The 16,717-nt window shown below is 55.2% G+C and overlaps 1 protein-coding gene across 3 annotated transcripts in view; it reads left to right on the forward strand.

The window, feature by feature from the left end:
• EXOC6B (exocyst complex component 6B) overlaps nucleotides 1–9,196 on the forward strand; it is a 376,533-nt gene extending 367,337 nt beyond the window's left edge. For all 3 annotated transcript variants that reach the window (XM_038134227.1, XM_038134228.1, XM_038134231.1), the window contains one exon: nucleotides 4,926–9,196. In XM_038134227.1, coding sequence (XP_037990155.1) covers nucleotides 4,926–5,052 — 127 coding nt within the window. In that variant the 3' untranslated portion in view covers nucleotides 5,053–9,196. The remainder of the gene's footprint in view (nucleotides 1–4,925) is intronic.
• The last annotated feature ends 7,521 nt before the right edge of the window (nucleotides 9,197–16,717 follow it).

The raw sequence follows: 16,717 nt of genomic DNA on the forward strand, positions 1-16,717 counted from the left end.
GCTCTCAATGGAGCCCGAAACGCTGGAAATGCAAAGTGCCTCTGGAGCGGGGCCCTGCGCAACCCGATCCTCCCAAATGCACTAATTAGAGCTAAAAGAGGAGCTTTTACCCCGCTGCTTTCTTCCCCTCCCGGATTAATTGAGACAAAGCTCGGCTCTCTCCGAGGTGGTGTTTGTTGACAGGGGTGGGGACAGCGCCGAGCTCGCCTTTCCCTTCCTTTCACTCCTAATCCTGGGACCGGCTTCCCAGCCCACGGTTATCCCGAGGCTCTGCTCGGAGAAATAAAACTGGGGAGCTGCACAGCCCGTCCCAAATCCTGCAGGGTTTTGTGTCCTGTAGGCAGATTAATTAATTAATAATAGTTAATACCTCAGGGCTTCCATCTTCACGTGGTGTCTGGAGATTCCCTGACTTCACCAGATCCACCTCTGTGGGTTTGTTAATGGTGCTCCCAGTTATCCCAAGGCTCTTCTCGGAGAAATAAAACTGGGAATCTCCACAGCCCGTCCCAAATCCTGCAGGATTCTGTGTCCTGTAGGCAACTTAATTAATTAGTAATAGTTAATAGCTCAAGGCTTGGACCTTCACCTGGTGTCTGGAAATCCCAGCAGCTCCCAAGTGCTCCCAGACTTTTCCAGATCCACATCTGTGGGTTTGTTATGGGTACTCCCACCTATCCCAAAGCTCTTCTCAGGGAAAAAACCCCATGGATCTGCACAGCCCGTCCCAAATCCTGCAGGATTTTGTGTCCTGTAGGCAGCTTAATTAATTAATAATAGTTAATAGCTCAGTGTTTGCACCTTCACATGGGGTCTGGAGATTCCAGCATTCCCAGATACTCCCAGACTTTTCCAGACCCACCTCTGTGGGTTTGTTTGGGGATCAGGGCTCCAGCTGCAATCCCTTTCCATCCCGATCCGGAGGTTCATCCACCCAGCTCCTTCCCAATCATCCCAACGCACCCCAAGATTTTCTCGCACGGAATGTGCGCTGCCTCCAGAACATTCCATGGACCCAAGCAGGTCCCATGGGGTGGGAGATGGCCCCAAAGGTGCCAGGATGGAAAAGCTCCAAATCCCGGGTGTGCGGAAGGGCTGGAAAGAGCTTTCCAAAGGTACAGGTCGACTTCCAGAACCTTTGATGTCCCTCTGGAACCTGGGAGAGCTCCCAGCCTTCCCGGGGAAGGGCTTGGAGACCTCCTGGAGTTGTCTGGAGCTCCAGGGGAGGATAATTATCCCCAAATCCACCACAGCAGGACCTGGGCGACTCCAAACTCCGCTTCCTGCTGGCACAATCGCTCCCTGGTTCTCCTGGAGGAGCAGCTGCCAACCTGCTGTGGCTGAAAAATAGGGAAAAACAAACAAATCCCGATTTTTGATGACTGGAAGCGCTCCAAGCTCTCCTGCTCCTGTTGGGAGAGCAGGTCCCTCTCTGGTAACCCCAGTAAATTCCCCTTTGGGATAAAGTTGTTATCCTGGATTCCAGTTCCAAGGCTGGTGTTTTTTGGGAACATTTCAGATTCCCTGTGGCTCTTTCTAGGAGATTGAAGCCTGGAAAACCTTGGACGTTCGTTTGTGCTCCAGAAGTTTGGAGAGGTTGGGGTGGTGCTCAGTTGACTCCGGACCCTCAGGATGATCCCACGCCAGCTTCCCAGGGATCATCAGCACCGTGTCCTTGTCACTTCCTTTAGGTCCCCACAGCCAAAAACTGGGATTATGGGATGCATCCAAAGCCCCCAGCCTCTGCCAGAGCTGATTTAGCCAGAAAATCTTGTACAAATTGGGTAATTTGGAAGAGCTGAGACCCAGCAGGTTGGGTTTTGGGAGGTTGTGCCTTCAGGAGCTGCTGGAAGGTTGATCCTGGTGGGATTTTTTCCCTTCCCAGCACCCTTGGAGTGTGTCCCAAGCCCTGTTCCCCCCGAAATATGGATCTGGGAATGCAGGAGTGGATGACCTTCCCCCCCCAGCTTTGCCCCCATCCCACCTCCTGCTCTGCTGGGCTCTGGATTTATGGAGACCTCCTGGAGACGGCGTGCTCCTTCCAAACAGCTGGATTCCTTCCTGGAATTGGAATTATTCCATGTTTTATTTAATATAAATTATATACATTTATATAATTTATATTTTTTATTCATCGGGGGGAAAACAGGACAGTGGACGGTGCCCCTGCCCATGGCAGGGGGTCGGAGATGGATGGGATTTAAGGGCCCTTCCGACCCAAACAGTCCATGATTCCCTGGAATATTTTATAAAATTTAAATTCACAACTCCAGACCTTCCCAGCCTCCCCTAAAGCTGCACCTCGCGCATGGAAGTTTTAAGCAAAAAGCCTTAATTCTGTGGGTTCCGTGCTGGCTTTTGAATTTCCTCTTCAAATTCCATCACCACCGCAGCAGGTGACGTGGGGATGGAGAAATCCCCGTTTGGAGGAGGGATCCCAATACAGGATTCAGGATTTCCTGCATTTGGGAATTAGGGAGAGACCCCAAAGTGGCGTTGGTTGGGATTAAAGGGGTTTAAAGCAAAAATGCCTGGAAATAAAAAAAAATGGTGTAGAGCCTGGAAATTCCACGTGCTCCTCTCTGAGCACTGGACATTCCCAATCCCTGTCCCATAACCTGTTTGTGCTCCGTGCAGGATGCGGGACACCAGCAGGAAAACAACATTTTCACCCAATTCCAGAAAAAAGAGCGGGAATTGGGGAGACCCCAAAGTGGTGTTGATTGGGATTGGAGAGATTTAAAGCCTGAAAAATGCCCCAAAATTTGGTGTAGAGGTTTGAAACTCAACGTGCTCCTCTCAGACCACTGAACATTCCCAATCCCTGTTCCATAACCTGTTTGTGCTCCGTGCAGGATGCGGGACACCAGCAGGAAAAACAATGTTTTCCTCTAATTCCAGAAAAAAGAGCGGGAATTGGGGAGAACCCAAAGTGGTGTTGATTGTGATAAAAAAATGCCCCAAAAATTGGTGTAGAGGCTGGAAATTCCTCCCTGAGCACTGGGCATTCCCAATATCTGTTCCATAACCTGTTTGTGCTCCGTGCAGGATGCGGGACACCAGCAGGAAAACAATGTTTTCCCCTAATTCCAGAAAAATGAGTGGGAGTTGGGGAGACTCCAGAGTGGTGTTGATTTGGATCGGAGAGATTTAAAGCCTGAAAAATTGCCCCAAAAATTGGTGTAGAGGCTGGAAATTCCTCCCTGAGCACTGGATAATCCCAATCCCTGTTCCATAACCTGTTTGTGCTCCGTGCAGGATGTGGGATACCAGCAGGAAAAACAACGTTTTCTCCCAATTCCAGAAAAAAAGAGCGGGAATTGGGGAGACCCCAGAGTGGTGTTGATTGGGATTGGAGAGATTTAAAGCCTGAAAAATTGCCCCAAAAATTGGTGTAGAGGTTTGAAACTCCACGTGCTCCTCCCTGAGCGCTGGACATTCCCAATCCCTGTTCCATAACCTGTTTGTGCTCCGTGCAGGATGCGGGACACCAGCAGGAAAAACAATGTTTTCCCCTAATTCCGGAAAAAAGAGCGGGAATTGGGGAGACCCCAGGGTGGTGTTGATTGGGATCGGAGAGATTTAAAGCCTGAAAAATGCCCCAAAATTTGGTGTAGAGGTTTGAAACTCAACGTGCTCCTCTCAGACCACTGAACATTCCCAATCCCTGTTCCATAACCTGTTTGTGCTCCGTGCAGGATGCGGGACACCAGCAGGAAAAACAATGTTTTCCTCTAATTCCAGAAAAAAGAGCGGGAATTGGGGAGAACCCAAAGTGGTGTTGATTGTGATAAAAAAATGCCCCAAAAATTGGTGTAGAGGCTGGAAATTCCTCCCTGAGCACTGGATAATCCCAATCCCTGTTCCATAACCTGTTTGTGCTCCATGCAGGATGCGGGACACCAGCAGGAAAAAGAATATTTTCACCCAATTCCGGAAAAAAGAGCGGGAATTGGGGAGACCCCAGAGTGGTGTTGATTGGGATTGGAGAGATTTAAAGCCTGAAAATTGCCCCAAAATTTGGTGTAGAAGCTGGAAATTCCTCCCTGAGCGCTGGACATTCCCAATATCTGTTCCATAACCTGTTTATGCTCCGCGCAGGATGCGGGACACCAGCAGGAAAAACAATGTTTTCCCCTAATTCCAGAAAAAAGAGTGGGAATTGGGGAGACTCCAGAGTGGTGTTGATTGGGATCGGAGAGATTTAAAGCCTGAAAAATTGCCCCAAAAATTGGTGTAGAGGCTGGAAATTCCTCCCTGAGCACTGGATAATACCAATCCCTGTTCCATAACCTGTTTGTGCTCCATGCAGGATGCGGGACACCAGCAGGAAAAAGAATATTTTCACCCAATTCCGGAAAAAAGAGCGGGAATTGGGGAGACCCCAGAGTGGTGTTGATTGGGATTGGAGAGATTTAAAGCCTGAAAAATGCCCCAAAAATTGGTGTAGAGGCTGGAAATTCCTCCCTGAGCCCTGGACATTCCCAATATCTGTTCCATAACCTGTTTGTGCTCCGCGCAGGATGCGGGACACCAGCAGGAAAAACAATGTTTTCCCCTAATTCCAGAAAAAAGAGTGGGAATTGGGGAGACCTCAGAGTGGTGTTGATTGTGATAAAAAATTTCCCCAAAAGTTGGTGTAGAGGCTGGAAATTCCTCTCTGAGCACTGGATAATCCCAATCTCCGTTCCATAACCTGTTTGTGCTCCGTGCAGGATGTGGGACACCAGTAGGAAAAACAATGTTTTCCCCTAATTCCAGAAAAAAGAGCGGGAATTGGGGAGACCCCAGAGTGGTGTTGATTGGGATCGGAGAGATTTAAAGCCTGAAAAATGCCCCAAAAATTGGTGTAGAGGCTGGAAATTCCTCCCTGAGCACTGGATAATCCCAATCCCTGTCCCATAACCTGTTTGTGCTCCGTGCAGGATGCGGGACACCAGCAGGAAAAACAACGTTTTCGCCCAATTCCGGAAAAACGAGCGGGACAAGCAGAAGTTGATCGACACCGTGGCCAAGCAGCTGCGCGGCCTCATCAACAGCCACCACTCCTGAGGGGCCCGGGATCTCCTTCCCGCAGCCTGGACTTCGGGAATCTCGTCGGGAGAGAAGATTTGTATTTTTTTATTCGCCCGGAAAGTCTCCGCGGAGCCTCCCCCCGATGGCAACACGCTCCTGGTGGAACGATCCTGGGAAGAGAGGTGGTGGCAGGAGTCTCCTGGATAAACTCCTATTTTCAGGGGTTTGGGAAGTGACGGGAATTCTTGGAGCCTGGGAGACGTTCGCACCTGGACTGGGTTTTTGGTTTTTTGGGGTTTTTTTTTCTTTTTGTCAAAGCCAAATTGAAGGGATCATCCTGCCTTCCTTTTGTTGATCTATTCCCTTGGAAAACTGGGAAATCTGGGAAGAGCCGCGGGTTCTCTGGGCAGAGGGAAGAGGGTCACCCTGAGGGTGTCCTGTGGTTTGGATTTAGGTAGGAAAAAGGGATTTCCCAGGGATTTTTCTCCTCGTTTTCCCCTCCACAGGCTGATTTCCACGTTAGCCTGCAAATCCCTGGAATCGCGACCCTTTCCCGCATATCCCTAACCATCCCTGAGCTCCACTCTGGCACCTGCCAGGGGCTGTGGGATCATGGGGAAGGGTTTGGAGCGGCCTCCTTGATCAGATTTGGGAAGGGACAGCCAAGGATAATCTGGGAATGTGTCCTGTGGCAGCGCTGCGGGGCCGGGATGCTGCTGGGCACATCCATGGATAGGGAAAGGGAAGGGATGGATGCTCCACAGGGATGAGGGAAGGCACACGGGGATCTCTCAGTGTCCAGGAGGGGGTTTTCCCTCTCTTTTCCATGCTGGTGTCCCATCCTCCTCCTCCTCCTCCTGATGGTTCCATGGGGAAAACTTCCCTGGGTGCCCCTGGTTGGAGCTGGACCAGTGGGAATCTCCTGGATGCATCCATGGATGGAGAGCAGGAAGGGAGGGATGCTCCACAGGGATAGAAGGAAGGCACACTGGGATGTCCCAGTGTCCAGGAGGGACAGATTCCCAGAGAGGGAAGGATTTTCCCTCTCTTTTCCATGCTGGTGTCCATCCTCCCTCTCCTCCTGATGGCTCCATGGGGAAAACTTCCCTGGGAAGTTTTGGAGCTGGACCATCTCCTGGAGCAGTGGGAGATTCCCAATGTGTGGGAGAGTCCTAAAGTGCCTGTGGATAAAATTCCCCCTGTCCTGAAGGTCCCCAAAAATCCTCTGCTCAAACCAGGCGGCCACCAACAGGATTTAATCCCAGGATTCCACTTCCAGAGGGGAATTTTCGCCCTTCTCATCTTGTCACCCTTTTGCCTCTCAATTCCTCACGTTATCCAGACACGTTCCCAAACCCTCAAAGGGAATTCCGATCTCCCTGGTGGCTGTTGCAGCCCTGAACTGCTGCTCCTGTGCCCATTCCCAGCCCTCTGGATGCGCTGATCCAGAGGTTTTACCTTCCCGCCTTGCTCCTCAGCAATATTTTGGGGTTGGTTTTCATTTGGAGAAGGTTCCTTTGGCTCAATCCCAAAATTAAATGGGAACACGGTCAGGAATGACCCCTTGGAGCTCTTGGGCTGTCCCAGCCAGCTACAGGGACCAAGGGATTGCTTTCATTAATAAGAGGGAAAATATGTAATTCCTTGGATTTGGAGAGGGATCGGGGGTTCCTTGTGAGCTCCTCCTGGAGGGATGTGGAAGAGGAATGATGGGAAAAGCAGCAGGTGGAGGAAAGTTGGAGTCAGCGTGGCCAGAAAGGGATCAGCTTTGGAGACACCTCTGGAAACAGCCCAGAGGGATAAGGGATGGGAATTCTGGGAGTGGGATGGAGAGAGAGCAGAAACCCCGGGACACAGGGAAGGGATTTTGTGCTGCCATCCTGAAATTCCATTTCCCCCTCCTATATTGCACTCCCCGAGGTATTCCCACAAAAAATCCCCGGCAAAGCCTCGTTTTGGATGCTCCAGGCTGCTCCCACCCTTCCCAAATCCACGCTGGGTCCCCTTCCCATCTCCCTGCGCTGTAATTCCAGGAGCAGCCACCTGGGATGGGTTTCCTCGCTCCTTCAGGGTTTTTTTTGGAAAAACCAGGATTGAGACCCTCCAAAGCGGCTCCTGGCGCTCGGGATTTGCTGCTGGGAAAGTCAAATCCGGCCAAGGGAGAGATTCTGGGAGTTCCTGATCTCGGGAGGTCAAGAGCCGGAGCCGCAAGTCAGAGCCCGGCGTGAAAAATGGGATTTTGGGACTCTGGTCCCAATTAACTTTTTGTTCTGAGAGATGTTCCATCACTTGCAAACAAAATTAATCTTTTAAACAGATTGCCCCCCAAAAAAAAAGCCCTGGAAGACATCCCAAATCCCCTCTCAGTCTCTTCCTAATGACGGGTGTCCTCCGACACGGATGGAATTGCTTAGGAGGGAAAAGTCGCTGCAGGGAATTCAAAAGGGGGGGCGGGAAGCAGGGGCAGGACCCAAATCCAAGATTTCCAGCTTCCCAGAGTAAACAATGCCGCTCTCGCACCTCGCTCCACATCCACCGAGCGTTCCTCAGTGGATTGCATCTTTTAAGAAAAGAAAATCGGATTATTCCATCATTTTTCCCAGCTCCGGCAAATATATTCCGGCAGCAGTGGGGAAAAAAATTGTATCAAAACTCAAATTTGGCTTCCCGAGAAGCTTCTTTCCTTCTTCAGGAGTTGTCAGGCATTCCAGGAGTTGGGAATAATCCCATAGAAGGTGTCCAGAGTGGGAATTTGCAGCCCAGCCCATCCATGGGATGTTCTCCCTGAGCCATCAGCACCTGGGAGGTGGGACAGGAGGGGTTTTCCTGGGATTTTTTGGGGTATTCCTGGGGCTGGAGTTCAAGCCAGATGCTCCCAGTGATTTTTGCACTTTGCTCCTGATCCGATCCCAGCTCCCGCTCGGATGGGGACGGGAGGAGTTGGGATGATGCTGTTTTGGGGTTGTTTTCTCCCGGATTGGCTGCTTTGGGGAAGGTGGAATTTCGGACAGGGGCTGTGGGAAGGGTCGTGGTGGCCCCAAATTCCTTGGAAGTGAGGCTGGGACAGAGCTGGGGCCGCTCCGGGGGCATCGCTGCTATCCCATCTCTTGTGCTGAAGTTTTGGGATCAAATTCCAACCAGAATCCAAATCCCAGGCAGAGATTCCTCCCCCTTGGGTGTCTCCTGCCTCTGCCGGGCTTTTCCCGTTAGCTCTGCCATGGGTTTGGTGCTTTTCGGGGCCTTGGATGGGATTGGAGCATCCAAACGCCGTCCCACGCTCCGGCTGGATTCGTGTCCCATCCCTGGATCCCGCAGGATTTTTGGGATCTCTGTCCTGTTTTTCCTACAGCTCCACGGAGCTGGAGACCCCTCGTATCCCCCCTGGCACAATTCCATATTTATCCCACTGCCGGCAGCTCCAAGGGAACACAAATCCCATCAATCCCATCCCGGGTGACTCCGGGATGATCCCAGCTCTGCTGCCCACTGGGAACGCCGTGGATCGGTGGGAAGTGACCCGAACACGCCGGGATTGGCTGGGATTCACCCCAAAAATGCCGGGATGGAGGAGGGGAGCTCGGGGGGGGTCTTGCTTCACCCCAGAGCTGCTGCTCCAATCTCCAGCCCCTCTCTCGCCCCCAGGGCTGAATTTGGGAAGCTTCTCCCAGAGCTGGGAATCCACCCCCACCTGCAGCTTCCCGAAAATTCCACGGGCAGCTCTGGAATGCTGTCCTATCCCAGCTGCTCCCTGCCTTGGCTCGTCCCTCAGATCCTGCTTCGCCAGGAAAACCCCCCACGCTCCCATCCCACCCCTCCCTGTCCGCCGGCTGCCGGGGTTGCCTTTTCCCGTTGATTTTGGGGTGGGAGGACCTGATTTTGGGACCCGAGGTGGTGAAAACAGCTTTTTTTGCACAATTTGTTGCACAATAAGGGGAAGATTTAGCAAATTAGGTTTAACTTTAAAGGGAATTTTGTTGTTGGTTTGTTTTGGGTTGGTTTTTTTTTTGGTTTTTTTTTTCCTTAAAACACGCTAGCAGAGCTACTGATTCCAAGAGGAAAAAGAGCTGGAATGGTTGGAGAAAGGACTGCATGGTTTACAGGTTCAATTCTGTTAGAAATTAGCATGTTGGACATTTATCCTGGTGTAATTCCAATTAAACAAGTACAGCATTTAACTGTTTCACTGGCGCCTCGTCTGGCTCTGTGCATCCCCGGGGAAAAACCTGACCCCCGAATCCCACAAAGGATGAAATCCCACAAAGGATGAAATTCCACGTCTCCTTTGCACACCTGGCTGCTGCAACACCCAGCTTTACAGGGGATCGAGGGGAGAAAATCCCTGGATGAGCCTTGGATTCCACCCTCCCACATTGCCCTGAGCAGAAGCCAAGTTTCGCCCAAATTTTGGGGGATTTTAATTGGTTTCCATAAAAAAATTCCTCCCTGGGAGGGTGGGCAGGGGCTGGGCTGGAATTCCCAGAGCAGCTGGGGCTGCCCCTGGATCCCTGGCAGTGCCCAAGGCCAGGCTGGACACTGGGGCTGGATCCACCTGGGATGGTGGGAATTGTCCCTGCCCATGGAACTGGTTGGGATTGAAGGTCCCTTTTCCACCCAAACCACTCCAGGATTCTGGAGATGGGGAGATTTCCCAGAACGGCTCAAGCAGATGGTGTGGGCTTTGTGTAGGATTTGGGATTTAGGGAATATCCGTGGGATGGCAAAGATTCCTGGATGGCCCGGATTCCATGAATTCCTCTAAATCCCTTTTTTCAGCCCTCTATCCCTGTTGGTTTCTGGCAGATCCTGGGGCGGGAATTCCCAGGTGTTAATTTGGAGCAGGGGGAAGGAAAACCTTCCCTGGAGTTGTTGGTGACTCCACCTCTGCCAGGGGCCTTTCCCCACAGGAGAGGGGACAAGGAGGGTGGGAACCTGGGAAAATCCCGGATTTAACCAGGATATTCCTGAGTGTTTCCCGGCAATGGAAAAAAAGGGGAAAATTCCATTTCCTTTGGTCCAGGAAGGACCCAAAAATCCAGGAAACCCCCCCAGTGCCCGGGCTAAGGACCTTTGTGTCACCCCCATCCCCTGTTCCTGGGGAATTTTGGGATGCTGCAGGGGGAAGATGGAGATGTGGGGACAGGACGTGGTCCAGCGCTGTGGGACCTCCGTGGAAGAGGGTGGGAAGGGGTCTTGGATCATCCTGGATCAGTGGATCCTGGACCTTTCTGGATGAATGGATCCCAGATCTTCCTGGATCAGTGGATCCTGGATCATCCAGGATCAGTAGATCTCAGACCTTCCTGGATTTATGGATCCTGGACCTTTCTGAATCAGTGGATCCTGGATCATCCTGGATCTTCCTGGATCAGTGGATCCTGGACTGTCCTGGATCAGGGATCAGGGAGTGCAGCGTGGGTGGGTTTTGGGGCACGGATTTGGGGTGCTGCAGTGGCACCGATGTCACCCTGGGTGTGGCCAGGCCCTGAATCGGTGCCCGGAGCGGGGCCAAACCTCAGCGGGGCCCCCTGGCTCCCCTGGGCTGGCTCTGCCACCAGCGCTGACACCCCTCGTGTCCTCCCTGTCACCCCTCGTGTCCTCCCTGTCACCCCTCGTGTCCTGGGGACACCCCTCGTGTCCTCCCTGTCACCCCTTGTGTTCTGGGGACACTCCTTATGTCTTTCCTGTCACCCCTCGTGTCCTCCCTGTCACCCCATGTGTTTTTCCTGTCACCCCTCATGTCCTGGGGATGCCCCTTTTGTCCTCCCTGTCACCCCTTGTGTCCTAGGGACACCCCTCGTGTCCTCCCTGTCACCCCTTGTGTCCTAGGGACACCCCTCGTGTCCTCCCTGTCACCCCTTGTGTCTTTCCTGTCACCCCTTGTGTCCTGGGGACGCCCCTCGTGTCCTCCCTGTCACCCCTTGTGTCCTGGGGACACCCCTCGTGTCCTCCCTGTCACCCCTCGTGTCCTCCTTGTCACCCCTCATGTCCTGGGGACACCCCTCATGTCCTCCCTGTCACCCCTCATGTCCTCCCTGTCACCCCTCATGTCCTGGGGACACCCCATGTGTCTTTCCTGTCACCCCTTGTGTCCTCCCTGTCATCCCTCGTGTCCTGGGGACACCCCTCGTGTCCTCCCTGTCACCCCTCGTGTCCTCCCTGTCACCCCTTGTGTCTTTCCTGTCACCCCTCGTGTCCTGGGGACACCCCTCGTGTCCTCCCTGTCATCCCTGGTGTCCTGAGGACATTCCTTGTGTCTTTCCTGTCACCCCTCGTGTCCTCCCTGTCACCCCTCGTGTCCCCCCAGCCCTGAGCTGCCGTTCCAGCCCCAGGGATGCGTTGCCAGCCCAGTTTTCACCAAATCATGGAATGTCCTGGTGGGAAGGGACCCACAGGGATCACCCGGCCCCGCTCCTGGCCCTGCCCAGGACACCCCAGCCACCCCACCAGCCACCCCGAGCAGGGAGGTTTTCCTTTCCTGCTGGTTTTCCCCGATCCAGGCGAGACAAGCATTCCCAGCAGCTGCTCCGAGCGTTCCTTTCCAGCTGCCCCTGTCCCTTCTCACCCCGACCTGGGTTCACCTCCTCGCCTCCTTCCCGGTGGGATCAGCTGAGGCTGCGGGAGGTGGAGCTGCCAGGTGGGTCTGACTCCTCTAGGGGGGATTTGCCTCCTCCGGGTGGGATTTGCCTCCTCCAGGGAGCCCCGGGAGCGCGGCAGGAGAAGGTTTGGGATGTCAGGAGATGCCCTCACCCACCTGTGGGGTGGCTTTCCCATCGTGTCCAGGGGCTGCCTGGACTGAAACAGGGCAGGGATGGGATCTTGGCAAGGAATTGCTGGCTGGGCTGGAATTCCCAGAGAATCCCCGGATCCCTGGCAGTGTCCAAGGCCGGGTTGGACATTGGGGTTGGATCCACCTGGGAGGGTGGGAGGTGTCCCTGAACATGGATGGGGATGGGATGGGATGGGATGGGATGGGATGGGATGGGATGGGATGGGATGGGATGGGATTTAAGGTTCCTCCAACCCAAACCATTCCAGGATTCTGGAGCCAGGCTGGGAGAGCTGGGAATGCTCCCCTGGAGAAGGGGAAAAACCCAGGGAATGCTCAGAGTCCCTGCAGGGGCTCCAGGAGAGCTGCAGAGGGGCTGGGGACAAGGGACAGAGGGACAGGAGGCAGGGAATGGCTGCCACTGGGAAAGGGGAGATTGGGCTGGGATCTTGGCAAGGAATTGCTGGCTGGGAGGGTGGGCAGGGGCTGGGCTGGAATTCCCAGAGCAGCTGGGGCTGCCCCTGCATCCCTGGCAGTGCCCAAGGCCAGGCCGGACACTGGGGCTTGGATCCACCTGGTCTCACTGAAGGTGTCCCTGCCCATGGACGGGGTTGGAATGAGATGGGATTCAAGTTCCTTCCCAAACCATTCCGTAATTCCACCATTTCTTCCGCCGTGGCTCTGGGAACACCTGCCGTGGAAGGGACGGGCAGGCGGCCGCTGCCCCAGGACCAGCAGGGCTCCCAGGAGCGAGGAGCGGGAGGCAAAGGTGGCAGCAGGGAGCCGATGAGCCCCAGCTGTCACCAAGGAGGCTGTGGGAGCAGATCCGAGATAGGCCGGCTGGTGATAAGCGGCGAGATAAGGCCGAGATAAGGCAGGGAGGGCTGGCCGGGCTCCAGGAGGAACCAGCACGGAGCGTGACGGGCGGGGTGAGAAAGGCGGCAGGGCAGGGGGAGCCGGGGTGGGAAACGGGGTCACGGCGATGCCGGGAGAGGCCGAGGATGAGGATGGTCCGGCCAGGTGGCACCAAAACGAGGGTGGTGGGGGGAAAATCCGCATTGGGATAAACAGGGCTGGGATAAACACGGCTTTCCTCCTTCCCTCCCCGGCGCATCCCAGGTGGGAAGAGAGGAGGCAGGAATCCCCCCCTCCCTGCCCCATCCCGCGCCCCACGTGTCCCCAGCCGCGCTAATTGCATTCCGCGGGGCACTAATTGGCTGATTGGATCAAAGGCGGGAGCCCATCCATATCTGCCCGGCGCTGGATGCGATTATCCGGGAGGAGGCATCGATCACCGCCGCCCCTCCCTGACCCAGCGGGGCCCGCGCAGGTACCGAGCCCGCGCCAAATGGGATTTGCTCCCGAAAGGTTAAAGGAAGGCGGCGGATGACAAATGACGGCGGTGCCGCGGCTGCCGGGCGCTCGTTCATTCATCTGCCGGGAGGCAGGGGCCGCCCCGGGATGCGGGCGCTGCCTGCGGGGACCATCGCTCACTGTCACCGCGACGTGCGAAGTGTTAAAGACCCCCCGGCGGGGCACGGGGCGCTCGTTTGTATTCATTAGCCACCGGCCGCAGATGTCGGAGGCACCGAGCCGCTCCTCGGCTCTCGGGGAAGCGCTGGCACCTCGTTTCTCCTCGCCTGGTGGCCCCGGGGACTTGTTGCTGCCGTGGGAGGAGCGCGGTCCCGGTCGTCCTCCAGCCGCAGCCCTGGAAAAGCCATCCCGAGGGGCCAGGCAGGTGCGGGGGGGTCCTGGCACCCCTGGAGAGGGACCGGACTTCTCCTTTCCCTCTCTTTCGGCTCGATGCGGTGGCCCCGGGGCTGTGCAGGGCGCGGGATGCTCCATCCCCGCAGCAGAAACCTGCGGGAGCGGCTGCTCCTGGGTTGGAGGCGGAAATTCCCAGCTGGAATTTCCTAGGTGGAAATTTCCTTTCTTGTGCTCCCCTGGGAATGTCTGTGCCGAATTCCCTGGCGGAGGGCGGCCTTTGGCTCCTCTCCTCCTCAAACCCTCGGCTCTGACCTTGCCCTCGGCCCCACCGGGCTCTTCCAAGCCAAACCCGAGGGTTTTCCAGGCAGGGCCTGGAGTGTGCCTGGATCCCCAGGCATGCTCCCGCTCCCGGCTGGCCGGTGCAGGACGGGCAGCAGCCTCCAGGCTCTCCTGTCGGGACAGGTCTTCCCTCTTCTCCCGCCTCTGGCTCTTCCCCTTCTCCACAGGATCGTGACTGGGAGCAGAAGGACCCCACAAAAAAAGGGGGGAAAGCGGCTTTTGGGTGAATATCCTTAATGTTGCCCACTCTGAGGGACGAACCCTCTGCTCCTCCCTCAGCGTTCCCAGCCCGCCTGAATCCAGGGTTTTTCCTCGTTGGGACACAGCTTTGGGGTTTCTGAGGCAGTGGGATTCGCTCTGCAGGGAGCCAGCGTGGGAACCTCAGGTTTATTACCCAAATTAGCGCTTTTTTCTCTGGTGGGAATCAGTCATTTCTGACCGGGCTGGGAAGAGGAAAATCCTGGCTGAGGTTCCCAGGGATGGGGATGTGAGAGAACTTTATCCCGGCCTTCTCCTGCCCTTGGCTCCATGGAATTGGAGACAGCGGGGATTTGTGGGAAGAGCCTGAGCAGCTGCTGTCTCGGTGCCCCTGGACTGGAACCGTGGCTGTTGGAGGTGGAAATTCCCAGCTGGAATTTCCTAGGTGGAAATTTCCTTTCTTCTAGCCTTCACAGCCTGGGCTGTGAAACCCCTCCAGTGCCTCTTTTTGGGAACAGACTGGGATAAATGTGGGATAAATCCCCTTAAATCCATCTGTTCAGAGGGAAAAGTCATTAAAAAAAAAAGGGATTTTGGGGCAGAGCATGATCCAAGAGCCTGAGAACCTGAGCTGAGCATTCCCTGAGTGTCCATGATGCCCAACCCCATCTCCTTCCCTGCTCGGAGAGACCCTGCTCTAAGGAATCTTCCTTTCTATGGGAAGGCAATAGGGGATTTCCTATTTCCAATAGGGGAGGGATCCAGGGCATTCCAAAAAAAAGGTCCAGGAAAAAAAAACCCAGTGGGGAATTCAATCCTTGGTGGGACTGGTTGGGAGTTTTGCTCCTTGATGGGGTCCAGCTGGGGTTGATGAGGGGATCCGAGCATCCTGGAGTTTGGATCCCTTTGGCTCATCCATGGCTCAGCTGATGCGGAAGGTCCGTCTCGGGAGGGATCCCAGCAGCATTCCCAGGCTGCAATCCCTCAGGAGCCCGAGCTTGGGAAGCACAGCAATTCCCAGGGGGAAGGGTGGCTGCAGCCGGCTGGGGGTGAAAAATCCATGGAATCATGGAATGGTTTGGGTTGGAAGGGCCCTTAAAGCCCAACTCATCCCGACCCTGTGGCAGGGACAACTTCTGCCATCCCAGGGTGCTCCAAGCCCTCTCCAACCTTTTGTTTCCAAGGGCCTGGACTCGCCTCATCCATCCCCAGCACCCCTGGAAGTGCCCAAGGTCAGGCTGGAGAGGCTTGGAGCGCCTGGGGTGGTGGGAAGTGTCTCTGCCCTGGCAGGGCTGGGGATGGGATGGGATTTCAGGTCCCTTGGAGCAGGTAAGTCTCTCCAGGGGAGGGCTCTGGGGAATTCCCTGAGGGGGAAAGATCCTGGGGATTCCACAGTCCCTTCCCTCCCAAGCAATCCCATGGCTGGGAAAAGGCAGCTCCAGGCAGAGGGGATGCCGATCCAGCTCTTCCCTAAGGGAATGCTGGGCACACGCGGCTTTCAAGGCCACCTCCTGCACGTTTTGCCATCAAACCTCCCCCGTGGCCACCGACACAGGCAGAAAATCCCCAGGAACCAAAAACCCCGGGCGTGATCCCGCCCGTCCAGAGCCGGGAGCGGCGGAGTCGCAGCTTTCCTGCCCGGCTCCGGTGTTCCCGGGATTCGGGAGAGTTTGGGAGCTCTGCCTGCGGGAGGCCAGAGCCGCCCGGGGCCTGCGGGGACACGCAGGGGTCGATAGGATCTGGCTGGGGTCTGGCTCCCAGGTGCTGGAAGGAGGCTTGGGATGAGAAGATCTTCCAGGTCCTTTCCACCCCAAACCCGAATTCCGTGACTCATCCTCCTCTGGTTTTGTTGGAAGCCCGTGCCGGGCTTGGACACGGAGCAGGGAATGTGTCAGGGCTGGCCTTGTGGGGTTACCGGGGCGAGATTTCCCCAGCCCTGACCCCGTTTCACACCTGCTCGGATAATTCCCAGCCTTGGGATGCTTTCCTGGGGATGGGCCGGAGCAAAAGCCCCGGGGCTGTGTCTATCCCGGCGAATTAAGCAGTTCCAGGGTTCAGACACCAATTATCCTCACGGTTTAATTATTAAATGATCGCCCAGGTGATTCTCGGGCATGGCTCTGGACTGCGCCTGGAGCATTCCCGAGGGGCAGGATGGATTTGGCTCCCTGCTTTTGTGGAGGTCAGCCAGTGGGTGAAGGTTTGGCCTCGCCAGGTGTCCTTGGGGCTGGAGGATGATCCCAGACTCTTCCACGATCCCGGAGAAGATGGGCCATGGCCAGCCAGGCCCAGCTTTCCCAAACCCGGGTCCTCCCAGCTCAGATGATTTCCGAACATGCAGCCCCAAATTCCTAAGGGAGAGTCATTGACTCTAACTGCAAATATTAATTTGCATTATTTTATTTTAATTAATTTATTTTTTTAATTTCCAGAAGCCTCCTTTTTGCTGATGAAGCCATGCCTGGAGCAGCTGGGGCTGTCACCGGGGAGGGCTCCATTCCTGGAGCAAAGGCAGGGAGAATCCCTCTATTTTTGAGAATCCCTCAGTTTTTCCAGCTGATTTCCAGCTGGGAAAGGAGAGTTTGGAGCAGCCTGGTCTAGGGGAAGGTGTCCGTGCCCATGGAATGGTCTGTGAGATCCTCCCAGCACAAACCATTCCGTGAAAACCGATCCCACAGCGCCTGTGTCAGC

Source organism: Motacilla alba, chromosome 4, assembly GCF_015832195.1.
Source record: "Motacilla alba alba isolate MOTALB_02 chromosome 4, Motacilla_alba_V1.0_pri, whole genome shotgun sequence".
NCBI lineage: Eukaryota > Metazoa > Chordata > Aves > Passeriformes > Motacillidae > Motacilla > Motacilla alba.